At 31.9% G+C, this 26,145-nt stretch overlaps 2 protein-coding genes across 3 annotated transcripts in view; both read right to left on the bottom strand.

The window, feature by feature from the left end:
* Positions 1-411: 411 nt before the first annotated feature.
* Positions 412-2,937, bottom strand: LOC108062439 (uncharacterized). Of its 2 annotated transcripts, XM_017149103.3 has the most exons (4): positions 2,667-2,937; positions 1,560-2,605; positions 1,385-1,495; positions 412-1,133 (listed from the first exon to the last, which is right to left on the bottom strand). In XM_017149103.3, the coding sequence occupies exons 1-4, from the start codon at positions 2,747-2,749 to the stop codon at positions 463-465; spliced, it is 1,911 nt and encodes a 636-aa protein (XP_017004592.2). In that variant the 5' UTR covers positions 2,750-2,937; the 3' UTR covers positions 412-462. The 2 variants fall into 2 exon arrangements, with proteins under 2 accessions (XP_017004592.2, XP_070067601.1); XM_070211500.1 differs by lacking the exon at positions 2,667-2,937 and having other exon boundaries at positions 412-1,136; positions 1,560-1,782.
* Positions 2,938-7,363: 4,426 nt separating this feature from the next.
* The window catches only part of Wnt4 (Wnt oncogene analog 4), a 41,296-nt gene continuing 22,514 nt past the window's right edge, over positions 7,364-26,145 (bottom strand). Inside the window, exons 2-4 of the mRNA XM_017149176.3 lie at positions 24,852-25,350; positions 24,566-24,793; positions 7,364-8,206 (exon numbers count right to left, since the gene is read on the bottom strand). Of these exons, the coding sequence (XP_017004665.3) occupies positions 7,964-8,206; positions 24,566-24,793; positions 24,852-25,350 (970 nt within the window). The 3' untranslated portion in view covers positions 7,364-7,963. The remainder of the gene's footprint in view (positions 8,207-24,565; positions 24,794-24,851; positions 25,351-26,145) is intronic.

Genomic DNA, 26,145 nt, shown 5'->3' with positions numbered 1-26,145 from the left:
TTGAAAGATTTTCTGTAGTGTTCGAATTCCACCCCAAAAAGCAGGAAATAATAGAGGAAATAGGATTCCAATAGGAGGCCTATCACGATAGGGTTGAGTGGGTGGCCAAAGCACCCTTTTCGCGGCCATCAGGTGGTGGTGGTGGCCATGGCGGGCTCATGGGTTTGTCATTACGGGCGCGTGCCTTTTGGCCAGCGAATTGAGCCACGGCTATGGACTGATAAGTGGCTATTCACCGATGTCCCTCTTCTGACCGCCAAGTGAAAGGCAATTGCTTTATAATTCAATTGCTGACGTCGTCCCTCTTCGAAGATCAAAGAGCTTCCCTAATTATCCGGCTGGGCTCCACTTGATTGATAGTCTGTTTTGGCTTTTGCTTGGTGGTGCACTTATTTATTTTTGGTGGTTAACTGGTTACTGGGTGCTCTGTGTGCTACTTGGCTAACTTATGGATTAGGTTAATTAGGTGAAAAAGTGCGAGGAAGTGGGTGGTTGGGGATAGTCAACTAGATGATGGGTTTGCTGGCGATGTGGTCTCTCACGGTAGAGGAATTGATCGTGTTCCTGCTGGCAGGGATCCAAACTGGCAGTCGGCGTGGGCGGTGGAATAAATCTCTCCTCGTGGGGAACCTCCTCCTCGGGAAAATGGTGATACTGAGCTTGCGGCTTGGGATCTCTTTCCCTTAGAAACTGCCGTTCCATTGATTCCTCTGGATTTCGTGGATACTGAGGCTTTCTTTTAATAGGAACTGGTGCAAAACTTCTCATATTTCTCTCAGGTCCTACGGTCCTTGGCCTTAAACCCTGACTCCGTTCAAGCAAGCCAACTGGGTTCACGTCCCAATATCTTTGTGGCTGATTGGGTGTTCGCGAAGGATACTGACCAACTTCATCGCTGCAATCCAGGCCCCTCACAATGTTGTTCATGTAGATCGAGGGCGGTATACGTTTCCGGTACTTGGGCCTGGGTCTGGGCACTATTTGTTTATTGGACACAAAGTAGTCCCTCGGCTGAGGTCCCAACGGAGCCATTCGTTGAAGTGGCTTGGCAAAGTTACCCTCATACAGAATGGGTTCTACATAGTTTTTCACGGGCTTACGGAAACGATATGCTGGAGGAGGTCTTGGACGAGCTGCTGGAAATTAAATAAAATATTTATTAGTATAAAATATTACCTCATTTACAAATGTATATGAATAATCTTATTAATAGCTTTAAGTATTCGAAAAATGTATTGGAACTAAGTAGGTAATGGAATACAAATATTTTCTACTTATTTTGAAAAAAGTATAAAATAATAATGGTATTCAAAATATATGTTCAATTACTTTGATAATATTAATAATATAGGTTTACAAATTCAATAAGATTAATTTTACTTACAGGGCTCTTGTGTTGGCATAAATTGGGGACACAGATTAGTGTCCTGTTCGTCGGTGTCTTCACAAGGTTCTTCTGTGGTGGTGGCTACATTATTTTCAGAACCTTGAGGATCTGGTAAAATAAATCAAATAAATGTACTTTTATAGAAATATATTCAAAAAGTTCCCCTCTTTACCTTCGTCATCTTCACATCCTGAGAATTCCGGCACCTTGGTGGTTTCCACTTCATCTGCACAACTGTCTTCGGTGGTGGTTTCCGGTTCGGAAGTGGTTGTAGAAGCAGTCGTTGGGGGCACGATCGTAGTTGTGGTGCTATTTTCCGGTTTAAGCTTCAGTTCGGCAGCTTCGGTGGTCATACTTTGGATAACTTGGATAACCTCGCTGGGCTGGCTGACATTATCGAGTTTAATCTGCGGGGGATCTGGTACTTTGGGGGACTTTCCCCTCGAATTCTTTCTCCTGTCCCTCAGGGCTTTCAAACGTTTCAATTGGTTTTCGGTATAAGGTGATGGTGTTGGTGTAGTTGTCGTGGTACTTGTGGTTGTCGTTGTGGTTTGTGGTGTTGTCGTGGTTTCCGGTTCAGTTGTCGTTTCCGGTGGTTCTTCTGCGGTGCTGGTTTCCACTGGTGTCGTTGTTTCTTCTAAGGTTGTTGTTTCCAGAGTTGTTGTGGTGGTTGTTGTCGTTGTTGTTGTGGTGTTCGGTTTGAGCTTTGGAACTAATTTTCTTATTTTTATGATTTTTGAATTGGGTACTGCTTCTGTTGTGGAAACTATTGGATTGCTTGTGGTTGAATTTCCATTGCTGGGCAATCCTAACAGCACATTTTGTGTTACACCTTTATTAGCTTTACTTTTTGGATTGCATTTCTTGGTTTTCGGTTTTATAGTGGTGCTCGGTCTCTCAGTTATCAGGGAGAAATTGGCACACGGATCCTGTTTAAGCAGAGGTGTTCTTAGCAGAAGTAGTTTGACAAAGCATGGATGTTCGATGGGTAATCCTTCTTCGAAAGATGGTTCACAGGGGGGTAAGAAGTCCATGCAATCCTCTCTGCTCTCCTCGTAATCATCGAATATGTTGCTAAATTGCTCCTGCGAGCCGCTTTCGTCGCAACCTATGGATGCTGCTGGCAGAACGGATATATCCCTCTGATCCCGTCCATTGCTGGGATAACCCTCAGCCTCGCGTAGCATCATATCAAAAAGTTGCATTTCCAAAGGAGTACTACGAGTGGATGCGAGATGTCAGCCATTAAATTTTTTCCATAGCTCTATTAACAACTCACCCAAAAACTGAAGGTCCAAAAAATATTACCCATAGTAGCAGCAGCATCATCTTTATTCGGGTGTTTGGGTCGATGGTTTCCATGGAAATGTTGCCCCAACCCGATCGACATTTGGCTTTTGTTGAGTTCACGTATCTGTCGGATGCAGAACGCTGCGCTCTCACTTTCTGCCAATTGAGACATCGTTCTTTCCGATCTGTAAGTCACCCGCAAGACCACCCACCCGTCGCCCAAAAATAAAATCATAGCTTTGCGGTCAGCTTTCTCATTAGACTTTTCTGCCATCCGTCTGGGCGGCGTCTTTGCTTCTCTGTTCTTGTTTTCACTTTCGTTCTCTACGTGACCTCTGCTGAGCTCGGCATTTTTTGGCTTTTATTTACCGTTTCGTTCATTCTTCGTTTCAGTCTGGGATACTCTATATATGAAGGGGTTGTGATAATAATCCGATAAATTTAATCAATCCAAAAAAAAAATACCTAAAGAATTCGAATTTATGGTCCACTTATTATTTAGTTCAGAACAGAAAAGCATTTCACATTTAAAAATTTTTTCTTATTTTTATTTTATTACAGGGTATTTTATGTAGTCATCCCAATCTTCTGTTTGTCTGCCTTCGTTCTTGACGTGTATTTATACTCGTTACTCGTAGAGTAAAAGGGTATACTAGATTCGTGCAAAAGTATGTAACAGCTAGAAGGAAGCGTTTCCGACCCCATAAAGTATATATATTCTTGATCAGGGTCACTAGCCGAGTCGATCTAGCCATGTCCGTCTGTCCGTCTGTCCGTCTGTCCGTCTGTCCGTCTGTCTGTCTGTCTGTCTGTCTGTCTGTCTGTCTGTCCGTCTGTATGAACGCTGAGATCTCAGAAACTACAAAAGCTAGAAGGTTGAGATTTCCCACACATATTCTTTGGCTTCCTACGCAGCGCAAGTTTATTTTAGCCGAGCGCCACGCCCCCTCTAACGCCCACAATCGCCCACTAACGATTTTAAAATGGGTACTGCGCCCACATCTTCAAAGATTTCCGAGAAGTATAAATGCAATTTTGTTGTGTATATTTATACCTATCGAAATGTAGAAGACATTTTTCAAATCGGACCATTCATTAAAAAGTTATACGCAATCAAAAATTATATATCTATCTCCCTCGCACTCCCTTTAGCTGAGTTACGATTATTAGTCGGGACACCAACCCGACACAGCGTTCGCACTCCCTTTAGCTGAGTGACGGGTATTAGATAGTCGGGACAACAACCCGACTATAGCGTTCTCTCTTGTTTTTATTTGCTTAATTTATTTAATTTATTATTGTTACCATTTGATCCCACGTCTCGTTTGCCTTGTTTCCGTTTTATGCTAATTACTTTTATTGTCGCTTTCGCGTGGGCGCTAAACAGAAATATGGCTAAAATGGGGGGTGGGAGGTGGAGGATTGCGGGCTCCATGGGGTCTACCACCGAGTAATTAATACCCATCGAATGCTTGTGGTTTTTTCTCGAAGCAAAAGCAATTGGCTGCAATTCTTGGTTCGTTTGGCATTCAGAAAACATCTGAACAATTAGAAAAACAGCTGCTAAGTGTCTTGCTTTTGGATGGCGGCGCTATACTATAAAGCACAAAAACCTATAGAACGCTGTGTACTCTAGATCAGAGTGACTAATTACCTATTGTTTCCCGAGTTCTCTCTCGGATTTTCTCTATTGAATTTTCACTATTGAATTACCATTTGTTTAAGCAGTTCGTGACAATTGTTGGGTTAAAGTGTGGGTGGGAAAGTGTTGATAATGTTTGAGATGTAAACAAAACTTTCTCTTGCTGATGTAATTGTAAACAATTAAGGAAGTGATTTCTTTCAAAATATTTTAAATAAAAAGGGCCGAGTTCGGGTAAATAATATTAGCTACACTTACAACATATTTACCACTGACAAACATTTCCTTAAGGGAACACTTGAAATGACTGTCGGAAATCTGCCTTCTTTCCTTCCTCCCTAACTTTTGACCTTGTCTCTGTCACATTCCAAAATGTCAGCTGGTGAAAAATACGTGTTTGGGGAATGAGCTTAGGGCGACTGTTCGTCCTGTCATTACCAAATGGCATTCGCGTGTAATTTGTTTTGTCTTTCTGGAGGAATCTTCACGATTTCCCCATCTGCTTCATGTACAAATCTTTGCTCGCTGAAGGCGATGTTCTCCATCAATATTTGCCCGCCAGCCAAATATTTTCCAATCAAATAGACTCCAGTTTACAAAGCAAATATTGTGTTTAAGTCGCATATTAAATGGAAAACGCTTGGCTGGAATCTCGAAAAGGTTGGCCCTTTTCCCTGTTATCTGTGGTATCCTTGTTATGCGGAACATGCAACAGTTTTTCGGGACTCGGCACGCAACACTCGCTGAATAATGTTGACAGAAGCGTATCAATGTCACAGTTGGTAAGGGGAAGTGTGTGAGGTCATGGGACATGGGCCATGGCAGATGGCTCAAATGGCTTAAAGGCGACAGAATAACACACCAATAAAGTACAGTGTAAGCTCCTTAGCCTGAACTTGTCCTAATGTGCCTTGAACTTTTTACTTTTGGGAATAAATATTATTTATTATTTCGTTCATTTATTTTTAAATATTTTTATTAAAATTAATTTCTTCCAATATTCAGTTGTTGTTATTATACTTCCATACCTATTATCATTATTAGAAATTATTAGTTTATGTTGTTTATTTTTATTTAGTGTCCGCGATACATATTAGACTTTTGCAGTAGATATTTGGTTATAATAGACTATTTTGAATACTAAGTTTCTTGTTGCTAATAAGAAATCACGATTTTACCATTGTGTTATTTTATCTAATTATAGTTAGCTCATCTGCACACTTTGTTTTTGCTAAGTTCTACTGTTCGTTGAAGAACCCTCGAAACCAAAGCTCAACAGAGTTAACCCGGGTCTTTCTTTGGGGTTAGGTGAGGTTTCGGGCTCTGTCTCGTGCTAAGCAACGTCGCGTGGACATCGTGAGCAGTCAATTTAACAATTGATAAAACCAGTTATCTAACACTTGAGGTTGGCGTCGTCACTTCGGTTTGGTCGGGTTTGAAGCTGTTGAAACGGCCTCAAATGGGACACTGACATTGATATTGGCGATCAATGTAACCGACCGAAAGTTGATAAGAGTTTGCCCATTTGTCATTGGCCAAGTCGGCTATAATAACGTGATGAATCGAATTTTTTTATAGCGGCAGTACGTTAATTGCTTAAATGTTTGCATGGCTGCACATCACTTTTGTGTACCTGGCGAAAACTTAATTAAATTTGTATTATAAATAACTGTTGCGTTTTGCAAGGACACCTGTGTGTGGAACTTAATTAGTTGGGTCTGTCACAAGAAACTCAAATATTGGATACAATCTTAAGAGTTTGTACTTCAGAAATTGTTCATTGCAAATATTTTCGAGGATATTTGTGTAAATAAAAGCACTTCAGTTCTTTCGATTTACAAAATGTGTTATTATATCTTGAGTATTTTTGAATTAGGCTTAGCCTCTCTACCGAGAAAAACACCTTGAAAAAATGTATGCATTTTAAGTTTAAAGCCCCTTTATCTTTAACGAGCGGACGATACCTTACACTACCTACACAGTATTTTTATACCCGTTACTCGTAGAGTAAAAGGGTATACTAGATTCGTGCAAAAGTATGTAACAGCTAAAAGGAAGCGTTTCCGACCCCGTAAAGTATATATATTCTTGATCAGGGTTACTAGCCGAGTCGATCTAGCCATGTCCGTCTGTCCGTCTGTCCGTCTGTCTGTCTGTCCGTCTGTATGAACGCTGAGATCTCAGAAACTACAAAAGCTAGAAGGTTGAGATTTCCCACACATATTCTTTGGCTTCCTACGCAGCGCAAGTTTATTTTAGCCGAGCGCCACGCCCCCTCTAACGCCCACAATCGCCCACTAACGATTTTAAAATGGGTCCTGCGCCCACATCTTTAAAGATTTCCGAGAAGTATAAATGCAATTTTGTTGTGTATATTTATACCTATCGAAATGTAGAAGACATTTTTCAAATCGGACCATTCATTAAAAAGTTATACGCAATCAAAAATTATATATCTATCTCCCTCGCACTCCCTTTAGCTGAGTTACGATTATTAGTCGGGACACCAACCCGACACAGCGTTCGCACTCCCTTTAGCTGAGTGACGGGTATTAGATAGTCGGGACAACAACCCGACTATAGCGTTCTCTCTTGTTTTTTAATTCAGACCTGTAGACATTATTTTAAATAAAAGCCAACTATAATTATGATTATGTTATTAAATACTCGTAAATAAATTAAAAATTTATATTTTTAATTTTTTTTTTTTAACAAATATTACATCTACTTTACACACATTCAACCAATTTTACAGACACTCGCATGCATTTGCCTTCCACGCAGCTAAGTTCCAACTCACTTTTTATCCAAGTTCTCCACCATAAATTAAGAAATCGCGGCAAAAACGCGTCGAAATCGCGTATTATCATCAAAAGCGATATTAGTCGCTCCAAAGTACCAAGTAAGTGATGTATCCATCCAATATTTGAAATTGTAATTGTAAATTTATAAAAACAAATTTCTGAAACAGGGCTGTATGGAAAAGCTCAAAATATTCTCAATAATCCCATTTTATGTAGCCCACAATTAAAGATAAATTCAGCTTTATTTTTATGTGAAACTTTTTATTTCATTTCAGTTTTTGTATTTTTTTTGGTTTGTTTTGTATGTTTATATACTTATTAAAATTGTTTTTGTTTTGTTTTTTATTTTTATTTTTCTTTTTTGTTGCTGTGTGTTAGCGTCTGCTTTTCTGTTGTTCTTTGTGTGTGTGTCCGTGTTTTTTTTGTGGTTTTTCCGTTTTGCTAAATGAAGTTTTGCGATTTTTTTGAGATTTTTTCTTTGCGACGGTACTAATTACTATATAGTAATTAAATAGATAGATGCATGTATGCGCTTGTGTGTGTCTGTGTGTGTATGTTGTATGCATGTGAGTATGTGTGTGAGCGGGTGAGTTTGGCCTTTAGCTAAGCCTTAGCTTTCTGATCGTTTTCTATCGTTCTGCTTATCAATTCGTTCTTTTTGCTTATCATTTCAATAACATTTGTTAGGAATGGAAAAAAATTACAAGCCATAAAGGTAGAAAAAAACTTTACAAATTACATTTTCGAAGAGCACGAGGAGAGGGGGAGAGAAAGTGATACTGGAGATGGACACGGGGCATGAAGAAAGACGGCGGAGATGGAGATGGCTGTGTGTCCCGTCTATTTACAAAAGTATTTATCCTCGAACCGCTGACAATAGTCGCAGATCAGCTGGCAGCACCGTCCATTGTTGAAGCGACATCGGCACTTTTCCACCTGCTTGACCACCTGGGTGGTGTAGCCACGCCCACAGCACAGGGTCCCACAGTTGTCCGGATGCAGGCACTGGCGATCCTTGGTGACCGCGCAGTAGGAGGGCGAGGTCTCCAGATAGTACAGAGTCGTGTATTGCGATTGTTGGGGCTGTAAAAGAGAGATTTTTCAAGATTTTTAGTGGGTATTTTAAGGGGTGCTTATAAAAAGAAACTTCCAATAAATCGAACTTAAAGTTAAGTCTATTTTTAATCATGATACACCCAAAAAGAAATCCCTAGTTTAATCCTTAATCAAATAAAAACACCTCTTAACGAGGTAAAAAACTAGTGACGACCGCACCTTCAACATACAAAAGTTCTGATATCAGCATTTGTGACGAAAAATTATTACACTCGTCATTAAATAGACTTTCTAATCTTTTCTCATTCGGCCCGCCCTAGCAAACTATTCCAGCCTTTTTCCCCTTACAGGCATTTTCTATTGCAGCGTGACGAATGAGAAAAGATTAGAAAGTCTATTTAATGACGAGTGTAATAATTTTTCGTCACAAATGCTGATATCAGAACTTTTGTATGTTGAAGGTGCGGTCGTCACTAGTTTTTTACCTCGTTAAGAGGTGTTTTTATTTGATATCAGAAGTTTTTGTTTGTTTACATTTGCTCTCATAGGAGCTAATATATACATTTAAATTTAAATTGGTCAATCATAATTTGTAAGCTATTGTATTTAAACCAATTAAGTTAAAAAGGCGTTTAAGTATTTCAAAATACCTTTTAAACGAGGTATAGCACATGTCGGTACCTTTAGTAGTGTAGAACTTACAAACTAACGAAATTTAGCTATTTTTAGCTTTTTCCCGCTAAAGTAGCGGCTTTTTCCAAAAGTCGTAGAACAAAAGATTCCTATATGGAAGTCTTAAGTGCAAATTTACTGATTCCATGACCCTAAAATACAGTTCGGATACCCTCCCACAAAATTCAATACTCAGGGAGCGTTAATTGTTCGAGCTGGCAACAGTGGCTATTTTCGTATAAAAATAACTTTTAAACGTGACTTTTTACAGTAATGTGTTATATACCAAAATTTAAGGAATCTCAAGGGCTACACAGTTTAAGGTTTTAAAGAAAATCGTTAGAGCCGTTTTTGAGAAAAATAAAAAAAGCTAAAAAAAAGGTTTAAAAAATTGTCTTTTGTTCATATTTTTTTAACTATTACATTTACACAAATTGCATATAGAAGGCGTTTATAGCATTTCAAAATACCTTTCAAACGAGATGCAGCACAAGTCTGTAGCTTTAGTAGTATAGAAGTTACGGCTTTGCAAATTTTAGCTATTTATAGCTGTTTTCCCGCTAAACTAGCGAGTTTTTCCAAAAGTGGTAGAAGAAAAGTTTTTTATATCGATGTGATGAACGTCATATCAAATTTTCAAAACTTAAAAAATCATTTGATTTTATTTCAAATCATTTGAATTGATTTGATTTGATTTGAATCATGATTTGATTGATTTGATTTGATTTGAATCATGATTTGATTGATTTGATTTGATTTGAATCATGATTTGAAATCAAATGAATCATGATTTGAAATCAAATGATTTGAAATCAAATCAAATCAATGATTCAATGATTTCAAATCATGATTCAAATCAAATCAATTCAATGATTTCAAATCATGATTCAAATCAAATCAAATTTGATTTTATTTCAAATCATTTGAATTGATTTGATTTGATTTGAATCATGATTTGAAATCAAATGAATCATGATTTGAAATCAAATGATTTGAAATCAAATCAATGATTCAATGATTTCAAATCATAATTCAAATCAAATCAAATTTGATTTCAAATCATGATTCAAATCAAATTCAAATGATTTGAAATAAAATCAAATGATTTGAATCATGATTCAAATATTGTTGTTCATATTTTTTTAACTATTACATTTACACAAATTGCATATAGAAGGCGTTTATAGCATTTCAAAATACCTTTCAAACGAGATGCAGCACAAGTCTGTAGCTTTAGTAGTATAGAAGTTACGGCTTTCCAAATTTTAGCTATTTATAGCTGTTTTCCCGCTAAACTAGCGAGTTTTTCCAAAAGTGGTAGAAGAAAAGTTTTTTATATCGATGTGATGAACGTCATATCAAATTTTCAAAACTTAAAAAATCATTTGATTTTATTTCAAATCATTTGAATTGATTTGATTTGATTTGAATCATGATTTGATTGATTTGATTTGATTTGAATCATGATTTGAAATCAAATGAATCATGATTTGAAATCAAATGATTTGAAATCAAATCAAATCAATGATTCAATGATTTCAAATCATGATTCAAATCAAATCAATTCAATGATTTCAAATCATGATTCAAATCAAATCAAATTTGATTTTATTTTAAATCATTTGAATTGATTTGATTTGATTTGAATCATGATTTGAAATCAAATGAATCATGATTTGAAATCAAATGATTTGAAATCAAATCAAATCAATGATTCAATGATTTCAAATCATAATTCAAATCAAATCAAATTTCATATCATGATTCAAATAAAATCAAATTCAAATCATGATTCAAATCAATTGAATTTGATTTGAATTGATTTGATCTCAAATCATTTGATTTATTTGAATCATGATTCAAATCATTTGATTTTATTTCAAATCATTTGAATTTGATTTGAATCATGATTTGAAATTAAATGAATCAATCAAATCATGATTCATTTGATTTAAAATCATGATTCAAATAAAATCAAATTCAAATCATGATTCAAATCAATTGAATTTGATTTGAATTTGAATGATTTGAATCATTTGATTTCAAATCATGATTCAAATCAAATTCAAATGATTTGAAATCAAATCAATTCAAATCAAATCAATTCAATTGATTTGAATCATGATTTGAAATCAAATTTGAATCATGATTCAAATCATTTGATTTTATTTCAAATCATTTGAGTTGATTTGATTTGATTTGATTCATGATTTGAAATCAAATGATTCATTTTCATGATTTGAATCATGATTCAAATCAATTGAATTGATTTAATTTGAATTGATTTGATTTTAAATCATTTGATTGATTTGAATCATGATTCAAATCATTTGATTTTATTTCAAATCATTTGAATTTGATTTGAATCATGATTTGAAATCAAATGAATCAATCAAATCATGATTTGAAATCATTTGATTTAAAATCAAATAAAATCAAATTCAAATCATGATTCAAATCAATTGAATTTGATTTGAATTGATTTGATTTCAAATCATTTGAATTTGATTTGAATAATGATTTGAAATCATTGAATTGATTTGATTTGAATCATGATTTGAAATCATTGAATCATTGATTTGATTTGAATTGATTTGATTTCAAATCATTTGATTTCAAATCATGATTCATTTGATTTCAAATCATGATTCAAATCAAATCAATTCAAATCATTTGAATTTGATTTGAATCATGATTTGAAATCAAATGAATCAATCAAATCATGATTCATTTGATTTCAAATCATGATTCAAATAAAATCAAATTCAAATCATGATTCAAATCAATTGAATTTGATTTGAATTGATTCAAAATCATGAATCATGATTTGAAATCATTGAATCATGAATTAAATTAAATCAAATCAATTCAAATGATTTGAAATAAAATCAAATGATTTTGATTTTCAAATGAATCATGATTCAAATTTGATTTCAAATCATGATTCAAATCAATTGAATTGATTTGATTTGAATTGATTTGATTTCAAATCATTTTTGATTTGAATCATGATTCAAATCATGAAAATGAATCATTTGATTTCAAAATATGATTCAAATCAAATTCAAATCATGATTCAAATCATGATTCAAAATCAAATCAATTCAATTGATTTGAATCATGATTTGAAATCAAATTTGAATCATGATTCAAATCATTTGATTTTATTTTAAATCATTTGAATTGATTTGATTTGATTTGATTCATGATTCAATGATTTCAAATCATGATTCAAATCAAATCAAATCAAATTTGATTTCAAATCATTTGATTTTATTTCAAATCATTTGAATTGATTTGATTTGAATCATGATTTGAAATCAAATGAATCATGGTTTGAAATCAAATGATTTGAAATCAAATCAATGATTTCAAATCATAATTCAAATCAAATCAAATTTGATTTCAAATCATGATTCAAATTTGATTTCAAATCATGATTCAAATCAATTGAATTTTTCGTCACAAATGTTGATATCAGAACTTTTGTATGTTGAAGGTGCGATCGTCACTAGTTTTTTACCTCGTTAAGAGGTGTTTTTATTTGATATCAGAAGTTTTTGTTTGTTTACATTTGCTTTCATAGGAGCTAATATATACATTTAAATTAAAATTGGTCAATCATAATTTGTAAGCCATTGTATTTAAACAAATTAAGTTAAAAAGGCGTTTAAGTATTTCAAAATACCTTTTAAACGAGGTATAGCACATGTCGGTACCTTTAGTAGTGTAGAACTTACAAACTAACGAAATTTAGCTATTTTTAGCTTTTTCCCGCTAAAGTAGCGGCTTTTTCCAAAAGTCGTAGAACAAAAGATTCCTATATGGAACTCTTAAGTGCAAATTTACTGATTCCATGACCCTAAAATACAGTTCGGATACCCTCACACAAAATTCAATACCCAGGAAGCTTTAGTTGTTCGAGCTGGCAAAAGTGGCTATTTTCGTATAAAAATAACTTTTAAACGTGACTTTTTACAGTAATGTGTTATATACCAAAATTTAAGGAATCTCAAGGGCTATACAGTTTAAAGTTTTCAAGAAAATCGTTAGAGCCGTTTTTGAAAAAAATAAAAAAAAGCTAAAAAAAAAGTTTTAAAAAATTGTCTTTTGTTCATATCTTTTTAATTATTACATTTACACAAATTGCATATAGAAGGCGTTTATAGCTTTTAAAAATACCTTTCAAACAAGATGCAGCACAAGACTGTAGCTTTAGTAGTATAGAAGTTGCGGCTTTCCGAATTTTAGCTATTTATAGCTGTTTTCCCGCTAAACTAGCGAGTTTTTCCAAAAGTGGTAGAACAAAAGTTTTTTATATCGATGGGATGAACGTCATATTAAATTTTCAAAACTTAAGAAACATGTTTTGGACAAACTGACAAACTGACAAACTGACAAACTGACAAACTGACAAACTGACAAACTGACAAACTGACAAACTGACAAACAGAATTAAATTTTCATTTTGGGAAGAAGAAGGAAATCTTATTTTGGCTATAACTTTTGAACGGAGCGTCGGATTTTGACAAATGACCCCTCATTCGACGGGTATTTTCAAAAGGAATACAACTAAATCATTGCGAGGGGGCATTTATCCCCACCGGCCCCAACAGCTCCAAATTTCGAAATTTTCATTTTTTCACTTTCACCGCTCTCTCTCCCAAGCCAATTGATTTTCTTAAAGTCTTGGTATGCAATCCTTTAAGTACTCGTTTTACTACATCACTATGGACGGCAGTCCATGTAGTGACGAAGCGCACCAGGAGAGTGTGCGAAGGCGACTACTATTATATAGCCGCAAAATTGAAAATCTGCTGTGATAGTCCGATCGTAATGAGTAATACACCAATCGAAATGTATTGCAATAACTTAAAGGATTGCATACCAAGACTTTAAGAAAATCAATTGGCTTGGGAGAGAGAGCGGTGAAAGTGAAAAAATGAAAATTTCGAAATTTGGAGCTGTTGGGGCCGGTGGGGATAAATGCCCCCTCGCAATGATTTAGTTGTATTCCTTTTGAAAATACCCGTCGAATGAGGGGTCATTTGTCAAAATCCGACGCTCCGTTCAAAAGTTATAGCCAAAATAAGATTTCCTTCTTCTTCCCAAAATGAAAATTTAATTCTGTTTGTCAGTTTGTCAGTTTGTCAGTTTGTCAGTTTGTCAGTTTGTCAGTTTGTCAGTTTGTCAGTTTGTCAGTTTGTCCAAAACATGTTTCTTAAGTTTTGAAAATTTAATATGACGTTCATCCCATCGATATAAAAAACTTTTGTTCTACCACTTTTGGAAAAACTCGCTAGTTTAGCGGGAAAACAGCTATAAATAGCTAAAATTCGGAAAGCCGCAACTTCTATACTACTAAAGCTACAGTCTTGTGCTGCATCTTGTTTGAAAGGTATTTTTAAAAGCTATAAACGCCTTCTATATGCAATTTGTGTAAATGTAATAATTAAAAAGATATGAACAAAAGACAATTTTTTAAAACTTTTTTTTTAGCTTTTTTTTATTTTTTTCAAAAACGGCTCTAACGATTTTCTTGAAAACTTTAAACTGTATAGCCCTTGAGATTCCTTAAATTTTGGTATATAACACATTACTGTAAAAAGTCACGTTTAAAAGTTATTTTTATACGAAAATAGCCACTTTTGCCAGCTCGAACAACTAAAGCTTCCTGGGTATTGAATTTTGTGTGAGGGTATCCGAACTGTATTTTAGGGTCATGGAATCAGTAAATTTGCACTTAAGAGTTCCATATAGGAATCTTTTGTTCTACGACTTTTGGAAAAAGCCGCTACTTTAGCGGGAAAAAGCTAAAAATAGCTAAATTTCGTTAGTTTGTAAGTTCTACACTACTAAAGGTACCGACATGTGCTATACCTCGTTTAAAAGGTATTTTGAAATACTTAAACGCCTTTTTAACTTAATTTGTTTAAATACAATGGCTTACAAATTATGATTGACCAATTTTAATTTAAATGTATATATTAGCTCCTATGAAAGCAAATGTAAACAAACAAAAACTTCTGATATCAAATAAAAACACCTCTTAACGAGGTAAAAAACTAGTGACGATCGCACCTTCAACATACAAAAGTTCTGATATCAACATTTGTGACGAAAAATTCAATTGATTTGAATCATGATTTGAAATCAAATTTGAATCATGATTTGAAATCAAATTTGATTTGATTTGAATTATGATTTGAAATCATTGATTTGATTTCAAATCATTTGATTTCAAACCATGATTCATTTGATTTCAAATCATGATTCAAATCAAATCAATTCAAATGATTTGAAATAAAATCAAATGATTTGAAATCAAATTTGATTTGATTTGATTTGAATCATGATTTGAAATCATTGAATCATGAATCAAATCAAATCAAATCAATTCAAATGATTTAAAATAAAATCAAATGATTTGAATCATGATTCAAATTTGATTTCAAATCATGATTCAAATCAATTGAATTGATTTGATTTTGAATCATGATTTGAATCATGATTTGAATTTGATTTGAATCATATTTTGAAATCAAATGATTTATTTTCATGATTTGAATCATGATTCAAATCAAAAATGATTTGAAATCAAATCAATTCAAATCAAATCAATTCAATTGATTTGAATCATGATTTGAAATCAAATTTGAATCATGATTCATTTGAAAATCAAAATCATTTGATTTTATTTCAAATCATTTGAATTGATTTGATTTAATTTAATTCATGATTCAATGATTTCAAATCATGATTCATGATTTTGAATCAATTCAAATCAAATTCAATTGATTTGAATCATGATTTGAATTTGATTTTATTTGAATCATGATTTGAAATCAAATGAATCATGATTTGATTGATTCATTTGATTTCAAATCATGATTCAAATCAAATTCAAATGATTTGAATTGATTTGATTTGAATCATGATTTGAAATCAAATGAATCATGATTTGAAATCAAATGATTTGAAATCAAATCAATTCAAATCAAATCAATGATTCAATGATTTCAAATCATGATTCAAATCAAATCAATTCAATGATTTCAAATCATTATTCAAATCAAATTCAAATGATTTGAAATCAAATCAATTCAAATCAAATTCAATTGATTTGAATCATGATTTGAATTTGATTTTATTTGATTTTAAATCAAATGATTTCAAATCATGATTTGATTGATTCATTTGATTTCAAATCATGATTCAAATCAAATTCAAATGATTTGAAATAAAATCAAATGATTTGAATCATGATTCAAATCAATCAAATGATTTAAAATCAAATCAATTCAAATTAAATCAATTCAATTGATTTGAATCATGATTCAAATCATGAAAATGAATCATTTGATTTCAAATCATGAATCAAATCAAATCAAATCAATTCAAATGATTTGAAATAAAATCAAATGATTTGAATCATGATTCAAATTTGATTTCAAATCATGATTCAAATCAATTGAATTGATTTGATTTGAATTGATTTGATTTCAAATCATTTGAATTTGATTTGAATCATGATTTGAAATCAAATGATTCAAATCATTCAAATTCAAATCAAATTCAATTGATTTGAATCATGATTTGAATTTGATTTTATTTGAATCATGATTTTAAATCAAATGAATCATGATTTGATTGATTCATTTGATTTCAAATCATGATTCAAATCAAATTCAAATGATTTGAAATAAAATCAAATGATTTGAATCATGATTCAAATAAATCAAATGATTTGAGATCAAATCAATTCAAATCAAATTCAATTGATTTGAATCATGATTTGAATTTGATTTTATTTGAATCATGATATGAAATTTGATTTGATTTGAATTATGATTTGAAATCATTGAATCATTGATTTGATTTGATTTCAAATCATTTGATTTCAAATCATGATTCATTTGATTTCAAATCATGATTCAAATCAAATCAAATCAATTCAAATGATTTAAAATAAAATCAAATTTGATTTGATTTGAATCATGATTTGAAATCATTGAATTGATTTGATTTGAATCATGATTTGAAATCATTGAATCATTGATTTGATTTGATTTCAAATCATTTGATTTCAAATCATGATTCATTTGATTTCAAATCATGATTCAAATCAAATCAAATCAATCAAATCATGATTCAAATCAAATCAAATCAATTCAAATGATTTGAAATAAAATCAAATGATTTTTTAAGTTTTGAAAATTTGATATGACGTTCATCACATCGATATAAAAAACTTTTCTTCTACCACTTTTGGAAAAACTCGCTAGTTTAGCGGGAAAACAGCTATAAATAGCTAAAATTTGGAAAGCCGTAACTTCTATACTACTAAAGCTACAGACTTGTGCTGCATCTCGTTTGAAAGGTATTTTGAAATGCTATAAACGCCTTCTATATGCAATTTGTGTAAATGTAATAGTTAAAAAAATATGAACAACAATATTTGAATCATGATTCAAATCATTTGATTTTATTTCAAATCATTTGAATTTGATTTGAATCATGATTTGAAATCAAATTTGATTTGATTTGAATTATGATTTGAAATCATTGAATCATTGATTTGATTTCAAATCATTTGATTTCAAATCATGATTCATTTGATTTCAAATCATGATTCAAATCAAATCAAATCAAATCAATTCAAATGATTTGAAATAAAATCAAATTTGATTTGATTTGAATCATGATTTGAAATCATTGAATTGATTTGATTTGAATCATGATTTGAAATCATTGAATCATTGATTTGATTTGATTTCAAATCATTTGATTTCAAATCATGATTCATTTGATTTCAAATCATGATTCAAATCAAATCAAATCAATCAAATCATGATTCAAATCAAATCAAATCAATCAAATCATGATTCAAATCAAATCAAATCAATTCAAATGATTTGAAATAAAATCAAATGATTTTTTAAGTTTTGAAAATTTGATATGACGTTCATCACATCGATATAAAAAACTTTTCTTCTACCACTTTTGGAAAAACTCGCTAGTTTAGCGGGAAAACAGCTATAAATAGCTAAAATTTGCAAAGCCGTAACTTCTATACTACTAAAGCTACAGACTTGTGCTGCATCTCGTTTGAAAGGTATTTTGAAATGCTATAAACGCCTTCTATATGCAATTTGTGTAAATGTAATAGTTAAAAAAATATGAACAAAAGACAATTTTTTAAACCTTTTTTTTTAGCTTTTTTTATTTTTCTCAAAAACGGCTCTAACGATTTTCTTTAAAACCTTAAACTGTGTAGCCCTTGAGATTCCTTAAATTTTGGTATATAACACATTACTGTAAAAAGTCACGTTTAAAAGTTATTTTTATACGAAAATAGCCACTGTTGCCAGCTCGAACAATTAACGCTCCCTGAGTATTGAATTTTGTGGGAGGGTATCCGAACTGTATTTTAGGGTCATGGAATCAGTAAATTTGCACTTAAGACTTCCATATAGGAATCTTTTGTTCTACGACTTTTGGAAAAAGCCGCTACTTTAGCGGGAAAAAGCTAAAAATAGCTAAATTTCGTTAGTTTGTAAGTTCTACACTACTAAAGGTACCGACATGTGCTATACCTCGTTTAAAAGGTATTTTGAAATACTTAAACGCCTTTTTAACTTAATTGGTTTAAATACAATAGCTTACAAATTATGATTGACCAATTTAAATTTAAATGTATATATTAGCTCCTATGAGAGCAAATGTAAACAAACAAAAACTTCTGATATCAAATAAAAACACCTCTTAACGAGGTAAAAAACTAGTGACGACCGCACCTTCAACATACAAAAGTTCTGATATCAGCATTTGTGACGAAAAATTATTACACTCGTCATTAAATAGACTTTCTAATCTTTTCTCATTCGTCACGCTGCAATAGAAAATGCCTGTAAGGGGAAAAAGGCTGGAATAGTTTGCTAGGGCGGGCCGAATGAGAAAAGATTAGAAAGTCTATTTAATGACGAGTGTAATAATTTTTCGTCACAAATGCTGATATCAGAACTTTTGTATGTTGAAGGTGCGGTCGTCACTAGTTTTTTACCTCGTTAAGAGGTGTTTTTATTTGATACAGTATAAAAGAGTGGTATTGATTTAATACTAAATTTACTAAATTTCCTCACTCTGTGTTATTCATTATACACTAAGTACATTCTCTATAGTCTATAATTGGTAGGTTTAAATCTATACCAAAAGTTTCATTTTAATACTATCTTATTTAGACATTTTTTAAACTTAATAGTCAAATTTTTTTTATTTGGTGTAGTGAAACTTTTTACTTTATAACCTATATTTTTAATACTTTTAAACCTATTCTTAAGATTTCTATCAAATAAAAACACCTCTTAACGAGGTAAAAAACTAGTGACGACCGCACCTTCAACATACAAAAGTTCTGATATCAGCATTTGTGACGAAAAATTATTACACTCGTCATTAAATAGACTTTCTAATCTTTTCTCATTCGGCCCGCCCTAGCAAACTATTCCAGCCTTTTTCCCCTTACAGGCATTTTCTATTGCAGCGTGACGAATGAGAAAAGATTAGAAAGTCTATTTAATGACGAGTGTAATAATTTTTCGTCACAAATGCTGATATCAGAACTTTTGTATGTTGAAGGTGCGGTCGTCACTAGTTTTTTACCTCGTTAAGAGGTGTTTTTATTTGATATCAGAAGTTTTTGTTTGTTTACATTTGCTCTCATAGGAGCTAATATATACATTTAAATTTAAATTGGTCAATCATAATTTGTAAGCTATTGTATTTAAACCAATTAAGTTAAAAAGGCGTTTAAGTATTTCAAAATACCTTTTAAACGAGGTATAGCACATGTCGGTACCTTTAGTAGTGTAGAACTTACAAACTAACGAAATTTAGCTATTTTTAGCTTTTTCCCGCTAAAGTAGCGGCTTTTTCCAAAAGTCGTAGAACAAAAGATTCCTATATGGAAGTCTTAAGTGCAAATTTACTGATTCCATGACCCTAAAATACAGTTCGGATACCCTCCCACAAAATTCAATACTCAGGGAGCGTTAATTGTTCGAGCTGGCAACAGTGGCTATTTTCGTATAAAAATAACTTTTAAACGTGACTTTTTACAGTAATGTGTTATATACCAAAATTTAAGGAATCTCAAGGGCTACACAGTTTAAGGTTTTAAAGAAAATCGTTAGAGCCGTTTTTGAGAAAAATAAAAAAAGCTAAAAAAAAAGGTTTAAAAAATTGTCTTTTGTTCATATTTTTTAAACTATTACATTTACACAAATTGCATATAGAAGGCGTTTATAGCATTTCAAAATACCTTTCAAACGAGATGCAGCACAAGTCTGTAGCTTTAGTAGTATAGAAGTTACGGCTTTGCAAATTTTAGCTATTTATAGCTGTTTTCCCGCTAAACTAGCGAGTTTTTCCAAAAGTGGTAGAAGAAAAGTTTTTTATATCGATGTGATGAACGTCATATCAAATTTTCAAAACTTAAAAAATCATTTGATTTTATTTCAAATCATTTGAATTGATTTGATTTGATTTGAATCATGATTTGATTGATTTGATTTGATTTGAATCATGATTTGATTGATTTGATTTGATTTGAATCATGATTTGAAATCAAATGAATCATGATTTGAAATCAAATGATTTGAAATCAAATCAAATCAATGATTCAATGATTTCAAATCATGATTCAAATCAAATCAATTCAATGATTTCAAATCATGATTCAAATCAAATCAAATTTGATTTTATTTCAAATCATTTGAATTGATTTGATTTGATTTGAATCATGATTTGAAATCAAATGAATCATGATTTGAAATCAAATGATTTGAAATCAAATCAATGATTCAATGATTTCAAATCATAATTCAAATCAAATCAAATTTGATTTCAAATCATGATTCAAATCAAATTCAAATGATTTGAAATAAAATCAAATGATTTGAATCATGATTCAAATATTGTTGTTCATATTTTTTTAACTATTACATTTACACAAATTGCATATAGAAGGCGTTTATAGCATTTCAAAATACCTTTCAAACGAGATGCAGCACAAGTCTGTAGCTTTAGTAGTATAGAAGTTACGGCTTTCCAAATTTTAGCTATTTATAGCTGTTTTCCCGCTAAACTAGCGAGTTTTTCCAAAAGTGGTAGAAGAAAAGTTTTTTATATCGATGTGATGAACGTCATATCAAATTTTCAAAACTTAAAAAATCATTTGATTTTATTTCAAATCATTTGAATTGATTTGATTTGATTTGAATCATGATTTGATTGATTTGATTTGATTTGAATCATGATTTGAAATCAAATGAATCATGATTTGAAATCAAATGATTTGAAATCAAATCAAATCAATGATTCAATGATTTCAAATCATGATTCAAATCAAATCAATTCAATGATTTCAAATCATGATTCAAATCAAATCAAATTTGATTTTATTTTAAATCATTTGAATTGATTTGATTTGATTTGAATCATGATTTGAAATCAAATGAATCATGATTTGAAATCAAATGATTTGAAATCAAATCAAATCAATGATTCAATGATTTCAAATCATAATTCAAATCAAATCAAATTTCATATCATGATTCAAATAAAATCAAATTCAAATCATGATTCAAATCAATTGAATTTGATTTGAATTGATTTGATCTCAAATCATTTGATTTATTTGAATCATGATTCAAATCATTTGATTTTATTTCAAATCATTTGAATTTGATTTGAATCATGATTTGAAATCAAATGAATCAATCAAATCATGATTCATTTGATTTAAAATCATGATTCAAATAAAATCAAATTCAAATCATGATTCAAATCAATTGAATTTGATTTGAATTTGAATGATTTGAATCATTTGATTTCAAATCATGATTCAAATCAAATTCAAATGATTTGAAATCAAATCAATTCAAATCAAATCAATTCAATTGATTTGAATCATGATTTGAAATCAAATTTGAATCATGATTCAAATCATTTGATTTTATTTCAAATCATTTGAATTGATTTGATTTGATTTGATTCATGATTTGAAATCAAATGATTCATTTTCATGATTTGAATCATGATTCAAATCAATTGAATTGATTTAATTTGAATTGATTTGATTTTAAATCATTTGATTGATTTGAATCATGATTCAAATCATTTGATTTTATTTCAAATCATTTGAATTTGATTTGAATCATGATTTGAAATCAAATGAATCAATCAAATCATGATTTGAAATCATTTGATTTAAAATCAAATAAAATCAAATTCAAATCATGATTCAAATCAATTGAATTTGATTTGAATTGATTTGATTTCAAATCATTTGAATTTGATTTGAATAATGATTTGAAATCATTGAATTGATTTGATTTGAATCATGATTTGAAATCATTGAATCATTGATTTGATTTGAATTGATTTGATTTCAAATCATTTGATTTCAAATCATGATTCATTTGATTTCAAATCATGATTCAAATCAAATCAATTCAAATCATTTGAATTTGATTTGAATCATGATTTGAAATCAAATGAATCAATCAAATCATGATTCATTTGATTTCAAATCATGATTCAAATAAAATCAAATTCAAATCATGATTCAAATCAATTGAATTTGATTTGAATTGATTCAAAATCATGAATCATGATTTGAAATCATTGAATCATGAATTAAATTAAATCAAATCAATTCAAATGATTTGAAATAAAATCAAATGATTTTGATTTTCAAATGAATCATGATTCAAATTTGATTTCAAATCATGATTCAAATCAATTGAATTGATTTGATTTGAATTGATTTGATTTCAAATCATTTTTGATTTGAATCATGATTCAAATCATGAAAATAAATCATTTGATTTCAAAATATGATTCAAATCAAATTCAAATCATGATTCAAATCATGATTCAAAATCAAATCAATTCAATTGATTTGAATCATGATTTGAAATCAAATTTGAATCATGATTCAAATCATTTGATTTTATTTTAAATCATTTGAATTGATTTGATTTGATTTGATTCATGATTCAATGATTTCAAATCATGATTCAAATCAAATCAAATCAAATTTGATTTCAAATCATTTGATTTTATTTCAAATCATTTGAATTGATTTGATTTGAATCATGATTTGAAATCAAATGAATCATGGTTTGAAATCAAATGATTTGAAATCAAATCAATGATTTCAAATCATAATTCAAATCAAATCAAATTTGATTTCAAATCATGATTCAAATTTGATTTCAAATCATGATTCAAATCAATTGAATTTTTCGTCACAAATGTTGATATCAGAACTTTTGTATGTTGAAGGTGCGATCGTCACTAGTTTTTTACCTCGTTAAGAGGTGTTTTTATTTGATATCAGAAGTTTTTGTTTGTTTACATTTGCTTTCATAGGAGCTAATATATACATTTAAATTAAAATTGGTCAATCATAATTTGTAAGCCATTGTATTTAAACAAATTAAGTTAAAAAGGCGTTTAAGTATTTCAAAATACCTTTTAAACGAGGTATAGCACATGTCGGTACCTTTAGTAGTGTAGAACTTACAAACTAACGAAATTTAGCTATTTTTAGCTTTTTCCCGCTAAAGTAGCGGCTTTTTCCAAAAGTCGTAGAACAAAAGATTCCTATATGGAACTCTTAAGTGCAAATTTACTGATTCCATGACCCTAAAATACAGTTCGGATACCCTCACACAAAATTCAATACCCAGGAAGCTTTAGTTGTTCGAGCTGGCAAAAGTGGCTATTTTCGTATAAAAATAACTTTTAAACGTGACTTTTTACAGTAATGTGTTATATACCAAAATTTAAGGAATCTCAAGGGCTATACAGTTTAAAGTTTTCAAGAAAATCGTTAGAGCCGTTTTTGAAAAAAATAAAAAAAAGCTAAAAAAAAAGTTTTAAAAAATTGTCTTTTGTTCATATCTTTTTAATTATTACATTTACACAAATTGCATATAGAAGGCGTTTATAGCTTTTAAAAATACCTTTCAAACAAGATGCAGCACAAGACTGTAGCTTTAGTAGTATAGAAGTTGCGGCTTTCCGAATTTTAGCTATTTATAGCTGTTTTCCCGCTAAACTAGCGAGTTTTTCCAAAAGTGGTAGAACAAAAGTTTTTTATATCGATGGGATGAACGTCATATTAAATTTTCAAAACTTAAGAAACATGTTTTGGACAAACTGACAAACTGACAAACTGACAAACTGACAAACTGACAAACTGACAAACTGACAAACTGACAAACAGAATTAAATTTTCATTTTGGGAAGAAGAAGGAAATCTTATTTTGGCTATAACTTTTGAACGGAGCGTCGGATTTTGACAAATGACCCCTCATTCGACGGGTATTTTCAAAAGGAATACAACTAAATCATTGCGAGGGGGCATTTATCCCCACCGGCCCCAACAGCTCCAAATTTCGAAATTTTCATTTTTTCACTTTCACCGCTCTCTCTCCCAAGCCAATTGATTTTCTTAAAGTCTTGGTATGCAATCCTTTAAGTTATTGCAATACATTTCGATTGGTGTATTACTCATTACGATCGGACTATCACAGCAGATTTTCAATTTTGCGGCTATATAATAGTAGTCGCCTTCGCACACTCTCCTGGTGCGCTTCGTCATTTCTATAACAATCCATTTATTTTAATTTTGTATAAACTCACTTTCTTGCGTCTCTGCTTTGGCTTTTTCATGCGACTCGAAGACACCTGGCGCATCGATCGCTGGTTGGGCGCCTTGCGTATGGCCTCGTTGTATTTCTGCCTCAAAAGCGTGGCGGTGGCATTGAAGTCGGCCATCTTCTTCCAGCAGGTCTTCATCGAACAGGAGCCGGAAACGCCGTGGCACTTGCACTTGTCCATCATCTGCGAGGAGACAGCCTCTATGCCGACCTGTGATTTAAGTTAAATTGTTAGTAAATTATTTTTTATATTTATATTATTTTTTTACCTCTGAGTCATGTCGCAATATCTCGCTGACCTCGTCTCCCTCGCCACCGCGTAAATCCAGAAAGCTTCGGGTCACCCGCTTGCCGTGCTTCAAATTGTCGTTGCATCCACCCCACTGAAAGTCCTGCGCTTCCCGATTGTGCTTCTTGGGTCCACAGCTGCACTTGGTCATCCTTCCCTCGGCACAGGCCCTGGCTATTGAATGGGTCATGGCGGCGGCCGTGAGGGCGTGAACGAAGGCCGTCTCCTTGTAGAGCTTCTTGAAGATATTCCGCTTGCCACGCGTCTCAATCGAGCAGTTCCATCGATCGTAGCGGAACTGCTCCTCACAGTGGGTGGTGGCCAGGCGACGGGCTTCGCTGAGGGTTCCCGGCAGTCCCGTCTCCTTGCGACACTGGTGGTTCTGCCGCCTCGTGGCCGGCATGTATCTGCAGGGTCCACCCACTTGTCCTTGCGACGTGAAAACCGCCATCACCGTGTGCTCCGAGATAAAGTGTTCGCTGAAGGTGAATAAATGAATACAGTTGGTTAGAAAAATCTATTAAAAATTTATACATTAATCTATATATTTATAGGGTAGTTGGAAAATGCCGATCCTGTCACAATTAGTGTAATCCCCGGCACTCCTTTTTTTTACCAAGCTAGCGACTTCTACCGCTGATTTAAGGAACCTCAGCATTCTACATGAATTTTACACACAAGTTTTGGTGCGCCATCTGGAGTGTCTTGGTAGAACTGTTCTGAACGGTTAAAATACCGATTCAACGTAAGTTTAAATTGAGCGGAGATGTCAAAGAAATCTCTTTCAATTAATGACGGTTGATTTTTCGTTATAATGTACGTAAGAGCGTAATAAATTAAAAGTTTTAAACTTGTAGCGTTAGAAATAACTTTTTATAAATCAATAATAATAATAATAAACAAGAAAGGAAGCTAGCTTCGGCCAGCCGAAGCTTATATACCCTTGCAGATCATTCCTATTAATTAACAAATCGCAAAAATGTTCAATTTTCTAATATTTCTCATTAATTTTCCGATCGTTCCTATGGCAGCTATATGATATAGTCGTCCGATTTTGATCCAATTAAAATTGAAATTCGGAAATATTTAAAAAGAGTCATATCCTAGAGTAGAAGATAATACAATAAAAACTTAAGAAGCTAGAATTTATTTCCTATTACTTTTCCATTAATTTTCCGATCGTTCCTATGGCAGCTATATGATATAGTAGTCCGATTTTTTAAATAATTAATTCGAAATTCAGAAATATTTAAAAAATAACATCCCCAAAAGTA

Source organism: Drosophila takahashii, chromosome 2L, assembly GCF_030179915.1.
Source record: "Drosophila takahashii strain IR98-3 E-12201 chromosome 2L, DtakHiC1v2, whole genome shotgun sequence".
Lineage (NCBI taxonomy): Eukaryota > Metazoa > Arthropoda > Insecta > Diptera > Drosophilidae > Drosophila > Drosophila takahashii.
The sequence above is the reverse complement of the archived record's forward strand: the minus strand, read 5'-3'. Positions and strand labels throughout refer to the sequence as shown.